Genomic DNA, 10,801 nt, shown 5'->3' with positions numbered 1-10,801 from the left:
TTTTAATTTTCAACACTCAAATAAATTTCTAATGATGGAGCATTTCATATGAAATGATAGTTTTGGCCGGGCGCAGTGGCGCAAGCCTGTAATCCCAGCACTTTGGGAGGCCGAGACAGGCGGATCATGAGGTCAGGAGATCGAGACCATCCTGGTTAATACGGTGAAACCCCGTCTCTACTAAAAAAAAGTACAAAAAACTAGCCGGGCGAGGTGGCAGGCGCCTGTAGTCCCAGCTACTTGGGAGGCTGAGGCAGGAGAATGGCGTGAACCCGGGAGGCAGAGCTTGCAGTCAGCTGAGATCTGGCCACTGCACTCCAGCCTGGGCGACAGAGCAAGACTCCGTCTCAAAAAAAAAAAAAAAAAAAAAGAAATGATAGTTTTAACTCAATCCATAATGTGGTTTATATAGTTATAAATGAATTCTAGCTTTCTATTAATATAGGAAGCTCTTGAAATTAGGTTTTAGGTAATTTTCACAGTACTAATGGAGTATGGGATTAAGGTAACACTCCACTTAAAATATTTTAGTAGATATTACAGTATTCTGTTATGTGTTTATAAAGATGGTCTGTATTCTCTTTGCATGCCCGATGTAAATGACAGGAAGGGGCAAAGGAGGCAAGAAAAAAAGTCAGTGTTGATTATATGTGGGAAAGAAGTAATGAGAAGAGTGCAAAACAAAGAAGAAGCAACTTAGAAAAAGGAATTGTTCACTATTTCAAAGATTGGCAAATTTTTATTAAAATTTGGCATTTTACAAAAAAAAGAATTCTAAAATTCCAAATACAAACGTCTTTACTCTGACGCAAGACTGTATTGAGTCTTTTGCTGTTTCCACCTCCCTGAGTGTGTTTGGAAAAGGGGAATCCAAGTCTCACATTACCACTATTTTCCCATGGTGTCTTCCAGTTCTGTTTCATGGTGTTGTTCTTTAGGACATAGATGTATCCATCTTTTATGATTCATTGTGAGTGCACCCTTTAGCATTTTTATAGTGTCCTTTTTGTCTGTTTAATGCTTTTTGTTTGATATCAGGCTCACAACCCTTGTTTTCTTATTGTTTCCACCTGCCTGTTTTATTCTTTGCTTATCCTTTTACTTTCAACCCTCCCAAATCACTTTGTTTTTCTTCTTTCTTGCTTTCACCAGAGTTGTTTTTTCTTTTGTGATCCTATATGAAAACTTTTCTTTTAGAAGTGGAGCTAAACCCATGTATATTCATTGGTAGGAGAAATTTAACTGGTCTGATAGGTTTAATTGGTCTTAGTTTTGTCACAATGTTTTGTTATGCTTCTTTGTCCTTTTTTTTTTTTTTTTTTTTTTTTTTTTTTTTTAGTCTTTCACTTTGTGATTTTAGGGAAGTTTTTTCTTTTGTTTTCCACTCTACCTTGTTTTAGTATGTAGTCTTGTCTTTATTTAACACTTTATTTAGTATTTAGTTAGTATGTAGTCTTGTATTTTTGTAACACTTTATTGAGGTATGATTGACCTATAAAAATCTGTATTTAATGTATACAACTCGATGAGTTTGGAGCTAAGTATACATCCATGAAAACATTACAATTTGTGTCATAAACATAACCATCACCTTCAAAAGTTTCCTCCTACCCTCTATTACCTTTTTGTGATATGAACACAATAGAAAATCTACACTTTTAGCAGATTTTTTTTTTTTTTTTTTTTTTTTTTTTTTTTTTTGAGACGGAGTTTTGCTCTTGTTGCCCAGGTTAGAGTGCAATGGCGCAATCTCAGCTCACCGCAACCTCCACCTCCTCCTGGGTTCAAGCAATTCTCCCTTCTCAGCTTCCTGAGTAACTGGGATTACAGGCATGTACCACCACACCCAGCTAATTTTGTATTTTTAGTAGAGATGGGCTTTCTCCATGTTGGTCGGGCTGGTCTCGAACTCCCAATCTCAGGTGATCTGCCTGCCTTGGCCTCCCAAAGTGCTGGGATTACAGGCGTGAGCCACTGCACCCAGCCAGATTTTTTAAGTATGTAATACAGTATTGTTAACTATATGCACTATTCTATATAGTAGATCTCTAGGACTTACTCATCTTGAATAACTGAACCTGTGTACCGTTTGACTAATACCTTCCCATTTTCCCCTCCCTCTAGCCCCTGGCAATCACAATTCCACTCTCTGCATCTATGAGTTTGACTATTTTAGATTCCTCATGTAACAGAAATCATGTAATATTTGTCTGTCTGTGACTGGCTTATTTTCCTTAGCATGTTTTCCAGATCCATACATGTTGGTGCAAATAAGATTTCCTTCTGTTTTTACGGGTGAATAATATTCCATTTCTGTGTGTGTGTATATATACCACATCTTCTTTATCCATTTGTATATTAATAGACGTTTAGATAGCTTTCATGTCTTGGCTATTATGAATAACCCTGCAATGAACATGGGAGTACAGATGTCTCATTGGGATTCCGATTTCAGTTCCTTTGGGCGTATACACAGAAGTAGGATTACTGGATCATATGGTAGTTCTATTTTTAACTTTTTGAGAAACCTCCCATGTCTTCCATAGTGACTGCACCAATAAAATTCCCATCAACAGTGTAAAATGGTTCCCGTTTTTCCACATTCTTACCAACACTTATCTTTTATCTTTTTGATATAGCTGTTCTAATAGGTGTGAGGGGATAGCTCATTGTAGTTTTGGTTTGCATTTCCCTAATGATTAGTGATGTTGAGCACTTTTGCACATACATGCGTGTTGGCTACTCATGTGTCGTCTTTTGTCTATTCAATTCCTGTGTCCATTTTTAAAAATTGAGTTGTAGGAGTTTCTCGTATATTTTGGATTTTAACGCTTTCTCAGATACAGTTTCTCCTATTTTTTTCTCCAGTTATTCTTAGAGAATTCTTCTAGAGAAATTCTACAACTGTAAAATATACCCAATAAATAAATTAGTTTTATCTCATTGGATAAAAAAGGCTTTTGTATGAAAGTATTCCACATTAGGATCAGTTTATATGATGTCTTGATTTTATTCATGAGGTAGATTTCCCCTTCAGATATTTAGGCATTCTAGATAGAATATGTTGAGATATTCAAAATGTAACTGATGCTTCTTTCTTTGTGTTCCACACATTTTCTAGCATGTTAAGTCTGGAGAATAGCAGGTTAGCTGTGCTCAAAGTCTGGTTCCAACCAGGCTTCACTTAAATATTACTGTGTTATTTTATAATCAAGTTTATACATAATGGCATATAAAACTACCTTTTAAGCTTTTTTTTTTTGAGACAGACTCTCGCTCTGTCACCCAGACTAGAGTGCAGTGGCACGACCTCAGCTCACTGCAACCTCTGCCTTCCGGGTTCAAGCAATTCTTCTGCCTCAGCCTCCTGAGTAGCTGGGACTACAGGCACACGCCACCATGCCCGGCTAATTTTTTGTGTTTTTAATAGAGACGGAGTTTCACCATGGCCAGGCTGGTCTCGAACTCCTGACCTCGTGATCTGCCTGTCTCAGCCTCCCAAAGTGCTGGGATTATAGGCATGAGCCACCATGCCCGACCTGAGCTATTTTTTTTTTTAATTATTGTAGATTCGGGGATACATGCGCAAGTTTGTTAACAAGGGTATACTGCATGATGCTGAGGTTTGGACTTCTGATCCTGTCACCCAAATAGTGAACATAGTGTGTAATAGGAAGTTTCTCTTCCCCTGCCCTCTTCCCTCCCTCCCAATTTTTGGAGACCTCAGTGTAGTTTCCATCTTTATGTCTATGTGTACCCAGTGTTTAGCTCCCACTTGTAAGTGAGAACGTAAGATATTTAGTTTTCTGTTTCTGTGTTAATTCATTTAGGATAATGGCCTCCAGCTGCATCCATGTTGCTGCAAAGGACATTATTTCATTCTTTTTTATGGCTGTCTGGTATTCCATAGTGTATGTGTACCACATTTTCTTTATCCAATCCCCTGTTGATGGGCACCTAGGTTGATTCCCTGTCTTTGCTATTGTGAATAGTGCTGCAATGAACATACAAGTGTAGGTGTCTTTTTGGTAGAACGATTTATTTTCCAGTGGGTATATACCCAGTAATGAGATTTCTGGGTCAAATGGTAGTTTGATTTTTAGTTATTTGAGAAATCTCCAAACTGTTTCCACAGGGGCTGAACTAATTTACATTCCTACCAACAGTGTATAAGCACGTAAGCTGTATCTTGACACAGATGTGAAATGGGTGGTTTTGGGCCAAGAAAAAAATTATTATTAAATATTTACATCTAAAAAGAAAAATTGTAAAGAAAAAATATTAGATATATAAACATCCCTGATCTTAAGGTTTTCAATTTGTTTTTGAAGTTATTCCTTTATTAAGATAGTAGGTGTTTATTGTTTGAATTTTTTTAGAATATATAAAAATGGAAGCCACAATTTTGGTGAATATCTTTCTAGATACATTGCCAAGCATAGTTTTATATCATCTGGCCTTAGATGTAAACTCAATCGTTTTTTGATATCTAATCTTTAAAAGAGCTATAGACAAGGCTCATATTTTTTTCCTCTTTCAGCATTGTTGTCCAGACATGATAACTAAATTTTTGGGAGTAATTGTTAAATCAGAACATCCATGTGCTGAAGACAAAAATAAGACTGATTCAGAGACGGGAAAGTTGATCATGTTAGTCAATGAGTTTTATTATGGAAGGCATGAAGGAGTCACTGAGAAAGAGCCAAAGACTTACACAACCTTTAAATGCTTCAGTTGCTCAAAAGTTCTTAAAAATAATATTAGGTATGTAAATATTTATTTTTATTTCTGTTTGAAAGTTGGAATATGACAGATAAGAATATAGTATCTTTGCTGTGCCATCCTCAGTAAGTAATTATAATACTTTCTACTAAGAACAGAGGCAGATTATCATGTTGGAAAATTTTTGTTCCTTCTTGTATTTTAAGAGTTTGACTCCAGGATCCACCTAATTGTATTGTTTTCAGATAGTTTAAGAAAAGATAAAATGTATTTTAATTTAGGGGGAAATTATTTCTTTTCCCTGCATTTATTATTGAACTAGGAGGTTTCATGAGAAACTTATATTTTCTAGCTGTCTTTGAATCTTACTTTTCTTCATGTCACCAGAAGAACCACTATGCAGCATGACCTCCTTCATACTAACCTTATTTAAAGCTCAAATTTTTCAATTTTAAAATAAATTTCAGACATTTACCAAAACTAAAGAGAAGTGTTTTGGAGGTGTAACAAAAGATAAAAACCCAAACCTTCACAATAATTGCTATCTAGGTTGATGACATTATCACTTTGTTTCAAGATTATTTTCTTCAGTGATTCATAATTGTAAATAGTTGACCCAGTCTTAAAATTGTTTACATTGAATATGCTTACTTTGAAATTCAGCAAAAAAGTTTTAGTAAGCCCTTTGAAAACGGTATGTCCATTTATATTGTACTCTCTGCTATTGAACATCATAGTTCCTTCTCTTCAGAAGCCTTTTAGAGAAGCTAAAATAGCAGACGGTAAAACTGAAAAACAGACGGTGCTACAAAGGGCACAGCCTGCTAAGAAAAATGAATAGTTTGTGCTAACAGTAAGCCAGTATAATTAGATAAAACAAAAGGTTCTTGTAATTATAGGCATTAAAATTGCTATTGCATGCATTTAGAAACCAAGACACAAATAAAAATATACCAGCAGTTTGTCTTTTGAAGCGCTGAAACCTTCAAAGCTTTCAAAGATTTATCTGTTCCCTGTAGCTGCTTTTGGTGGTAGGGTTTCCGTCCTTTCAGTATTTTATTTTAAAATGTAAATAGTATTTTATGTATGGAAAAGAAGCCTGCTATTTTTCTTTGCAAAAAAAAAGTTTAAAATAATGATAAAGTGTTACAGCAAATTAGTGATGTTTCATACGACTACATTAATGGATTATTTTAAAAACAAAGATAAAAAAACCTTACTGTGCCACTTAATGAAAATTATTTAAAGTACACACTTTTCTAGAGGGCTTTCAGGCCTCGGAGATGTTATTTTGAGTAATAGAATTACATTTTTAAAATTTAGGTTCAGAGACTTTTCTTTGGTTATAAGTCTGAATTTTTGCTCTTATTGGCAAATTGTTTATAGGTTTATGAACCACATGAAACATCACTTGGAACTTGAGAAGCAGAACAACGAAAGCTGGGAAAACCACACCACCTGCCAGCACTGTTACCGGCAGTATCCCACACCCTTCCAACTGCAGTGCCACATTGAGAGTACACACACTCCCCATGAGTTTTCTAGTAAGTGGAAGTTTCTTTGGAATCCTGAATATTACTGACTTTGATCATCCGAACTGTGAGGAACCCTTAAAAATTCTGACAGAAAAATAAAAATAAGAAGTAGACTTTGTAATTTGAGGGCAAAATTGAAAAGAAAAATCATAACTTTTATAAACTTAGATTAAATGTGTTACTAAAGCCAGGTGTGATGGTGCATGCCTGTACTCCCAGCTACTAAGGAGGCTGAGGCAGGAGGATCACTTGAGCCCTTGAGTTCAGTACTCTAGATTGCTGTGATCAATTGCACCTCTGAATAGCCACTGCACTCCAGCCTGAGCAACATAGTAAGACCCTGCCTCTACAAAAAAAAAAAAAAGTAGAAGAAAAAAAAATTGTTAAAATTGAAGTCCCTCGGTCGGGCGCAATGGCTCATGCCTGTAATCCCAGCACTCTGGGAGGCCAAGGTGGGTGGATCACCTGAGGTCAGGCGTTAGAGACCAGCCTGACCAACATGGAGAAACCCCATCTGTACCAAAAATACAAAATTAGCCTGGCGAGGTGGCGCGTGCCTGTAATCCCAGCTACTCGGGAGACTGAGGCAGGAGAATCACTTGAACCCAGGAGGCGGAGGTTGCAGTGAGGCAAAATGGCACCATTACACTCCAGCCTGGGCAACAAGAGTGAGACTCCATCTCAAAAAAAAAAAAAAAAAAAAATTGAAATCTTTCTTATAAACAATTCATTAGTGGAAACTTCCTTGGCATAACATGCATTGTGTGTAGGGGACTAAATTAGAACACCCAGATTCCATGGTTTTCAAATTTGAAATCAATTGTCTTGATTTACACTTTAGACAAAAAATAACTGCAAAGTTAGTTAAGATTTAGAGTCTGAGAAGTGAACAGATTTGGTTCAGATTCCAACTTTGCCTTTTACTACAACTGTGAGATCTCAAGCAAGTTACTTAATTTTTCTGTGCTTCTGGTTCCTCATCTGAAAAATAGGAATAAAAAATAACAGTACCTTCCTCGGTGATGTTACAAGAATTAAATAAGCTAATATATCCTTGGAACAGCATTACAGAGTTAACAGCTATAAAATTGTTAGAACCACATCACTATTACTTCTACTATTATTATTACTTGTTGTTGTTATGGATGTACAAAATGAATCTTTTTTATACACATCCTTAAATGGTATAATGTGTTTTTTTCCACTTTCAGCTATTTGCAAAATCTGTGAATTATCATTTGAAACAGAGCATATTCTTTTACAACATATGAAGGACACCCATAAACCTGGTGAAATGCCATATGTTTGCCAGGTACACATTTTATTGTGTAGTTAAGTGTTTGTTTAATTTTCATGTGCCATGAAATAGTATTGTTCTTTTGATTTTTTTTAAAGCCATTTAAGTAAAATTAGTTACTATGCTAAAACTGAAGACCCTCTTCATTAGTGGAAACCCCCTTGGGATTAACTCATGCATTATAAATAAGGGGGTGGAGTAGCTTTTGCCTGTGGGTTGTACTTTGCTGACCTCTGCACTAGATGAGGAAATGCCCTTCTAGAGAAAGACAAATATGTGGGTTATCATATAGGGAAGATTGTAGATATGCTAGAGAAATAGGAAAATCTCTTAGTTATAGAAAACCGATTTAAATGCTTTGGGATCAGTGTTCCAGAATTTGAAGTGGCTTCCAGTAACAAGGAAGTGAGATAAAGATAAATTGACACTGGCATAGCATGGATGCTATTTAAAATCTGAAGAAGAGAGTACTCTGTTTTATATAGCAGGAAACTTTTTAGAACAAGATTTGGCAGAGCTTGAAAATTCGCATCAAGATAGGGGTGGTAGATTTGAAAAGAAGAGAGTCTTACTGTGTTTTGAAATATATGCCTAAACTTTGGAAGATATCTTTCAAATGTTATCTTTATTACTTGCAGTAATATGATTCTTAGTTGTATAGGCGGCAGAGCTGTACTAGTAGTACATGTTCTTCCAAACAGATGACCCGTTATTGCTACTTTGATGTAATTGCAAGAAGTTATAAAATTTCAAGTTAAACTAAGCCTTCTTTATATTTCTAGGTTTGCCAGTTTAGATCATCAACATTTTCTGATGTAGAAGCTCATTTTAGAGCAGCCCATGAAAACACTAAGAACTTGCTATGTCCATTTTGCCTCAAAGTTAGTAAAATGGCAACCCCCTACATGAATCATTACATGAAGCATCAGGTGAGATTAAGCAGTTCTTATTTGTTCATGTTGTCTTAGTGAAAAGATACAGATCTATATGTATAGATCTATAGCTACATCTATATCTATCTATAACTTAGAACATTGGTTAGATTTGTTCTGAACAGAAAGCAAAGTTGTTCCGAATGACACAATTAATTTATAATTTATGCTGAATAACTTGTGAAACTTTCACTTATTTTCCTTGCTTGCTTTCTGATGACGCTGAGACTCAAATAGTCAAAGTTCTGAAAGATAGCTAGAAATAGGAACCCCAAAGTGGAGGAAAAAAACAGAAAATTCATGAAATTCTTAAGTTAGATATTTCAGGACCTAAGGGTGGTGGGACTGGGAATGATTTTGGAGGTGCTTATCAAGAGCAGGAAAAAATAAGTTTGAATGGAGGAACGTAAGATTAAGGACTCATAGCCTTGTGTTTTCCTCTTTGTCTTGAAATCTTATTTCTACTTTCTAGCCCACTTTTTATTATGAGACATGTGGTTGTCATCAGTGACCCAGAATTAACTTTTGTAGCAGCCATTAACAAAGGAAACAGCAAGAACACTTATGACCAGATATGTGAACTACACCAGAGAACTATATTTGGGTTGTAACTTACTTCCTTTGTGACTTTTGCCAGTTCTGCTATATAATTTCTGGGATACCAGTATTGATGCTTGCATCTTTCCCTTGAATTCTGATTTTATGCTTACTGATTCTTTTCCCCAATTAGAGCATCCTGTGGGCTGAAAACTTTGATGAAACAGTGGGCCTATTCTTGAGTGTTTGAAACAGCAATAGTGCCTTTGCCAAAAATCAGAAGTCGATGGATTTACTAAATCTGGTCATGTAATCGAGTTTTACCTCCTCACTGATCAGCTCATTACATTTTCTTAGTATTAATTGCATTGTCTCGGCAAGTTCATTCAGCACTGGCGCTAACGTGGCCCTTGATTGTAGTCGTTGGATGATCATGAAATCAACTTGTAGTTAATTGGAAAAAAAGTCATAAAAATAGAATTTCTAAATACATTCAGATTACCTGTGTTATGACTTAGATGGTATCAGTGTCTTTTTTTTTTTTTATCCCGGTAGGCCATCTCACCCTTAAAAACCTTTGGCAAAATCTTTCTAGGGTTTCCCCCAACAGTGTTCACTCAAATCTTAGTAAGTGTTTCCCTCTTAACTTGTTCCTAGTGAAAGAAATTTAGTGAATGGCTGGATTTACAAAATTCATAGGGGTGTTTTTTCTTTATTTTTAAAAACAAGACTTTTCAGAGCTTTCAATATGCTAATATTGTAAATCTCTAAGCAAGGGACATAGTATGTAATGGTCCTCAAACATTTTTAACCTTTGAGCCCTTTATTTGCACAGTACCTATTAACATTTCTTGAGGTATAGAGTTTGGGAAACACTATTCTTGGTGGTCTGTATTTCGTTTTTTGGCCTTCAATTTTGAAAAGAAGAATGGAACATAAAGCAGTATCTCTGACTGTCTAATTATAGGTCTTCTAACATACTTCTTTCGCCTATGCTTTACTAAGCTCTAGAGTGATATACATGTAGATTCGAAAAGAGTGATAACATGCTTAGAAAGGTAAGAAAGACACAGTGAACCCACTTTGTGAGCTGTGTCTCATAAGTGGTTTATCTGATCTGTAGTCATTCTTCATACCCTAAATTGTATGCCTTAACTTACTGTATGTATTGGAAAGAGTTACCCAACAGGTCTGAGTTGCTCAAATATTGCACAATTTCAGAAGTGCCTGCTTGTATAAGTGCCCCTTGGCTAAATCTTAGAAATTGAGCTCCTAAAATGTTCTTAATTGATGAGTGTTTTACATGCCTGGAACCTTGAGCCATGTTGTAACAGTTTGTCAAGAAAATTTACACCAAAAAAATACGGTTATGGTGACCACTTGCTTTTCTTGCAGTGGAGGGAGTCGTCTGAAAATTTGGTGGCTTACCCCCATGAAAAACCTAAGCTCTTAGACTCAAGAGAGCTTTCCCATCAAGCAACACTTTATAGGTGTTGCTGCAGTTCAGTGCTGAGGGATTATATGCGTATTGCTGCAGTTCATTGCTGAGGGATTAAGTGTGTCCTGTGTGACTCCACTGGAATGGAACTCTTAGAAGTTGGCACCTGGTAATCCTCTAGAAGCTATCCAGTGCATCATTTTCCTTTATTAATCCTGCTCTGTACCCTTACACTGTACTAAAACATAGCTGTGAGTATAACAGTGTCTTAAGTCCTATCGATCCTTCTGCTGAATCATCACATCTGGGAGTAGTCTTAGGGACCACTGAGGTGCCACAG

The 10,801-nt window shown here is 36.1% G+C and overlaps 2 protein-coding genes across 3 annotated transcripts in view; both read left to right on the top strand.

The window, feature by feature from the left end:
• The window catches only part of AIFM1 (apoptosis inducing factor mitochondria associated 1), a 409,113-nt gene that overhangs the window by 301,166 nt on the left and 97,146 nt on the right, over positions 1–10,801 (top strand). The window lies entirely within an intron of this gene.
• Positions 1–10,801, top strand: part of ZNF280C (zinc finger protein 280C) — a 67,709-nt gene that overhangs the window by 34,216 nt on the left and 22,692 nt on the right. The window contains exons 9-12 of one of the 2 annotated variants that reach the window (XM_050777455.1): positions 4,541–4,764; positions 6,109–6,266; positions 7,469–7,569; positions 8,337–8,483. In XM_050777455.1, coding sequence (XP_050633412.1) covers positions 4,541–4,764; positions 6,109–6,266; positions 7,469–7,569; positions 8,337–8,483 — 630 coding nt within the window. The remainder of the gene's footprint in view (positions 1–4,540; positions 4,765–6,108; positions 6,267–7,468; positions 7,570–8,336; positions 8,484–10,801) is intronic. The other variant, XM_050777456.1, reaches the window with a different exon arrangement.

This window comes from Macaca thibetana, chromosome X (assembly GCF_024542745.1).
Source record: "Macaca thibetana thibetana isolate TM-01 chromosome X, ASM2454274v1, whole genome shotgun sequence".
Classification (NCBI taxonomy): domain Eukaryota; kingdom Metazoa; phylum Chordata; class Mammalia; order Primates; family Cercopithecidae; genus Macaca; species Macaca thibetana.
This window is presented reverse-complemented; position numbering and strand designations above follow the sequence as displayed.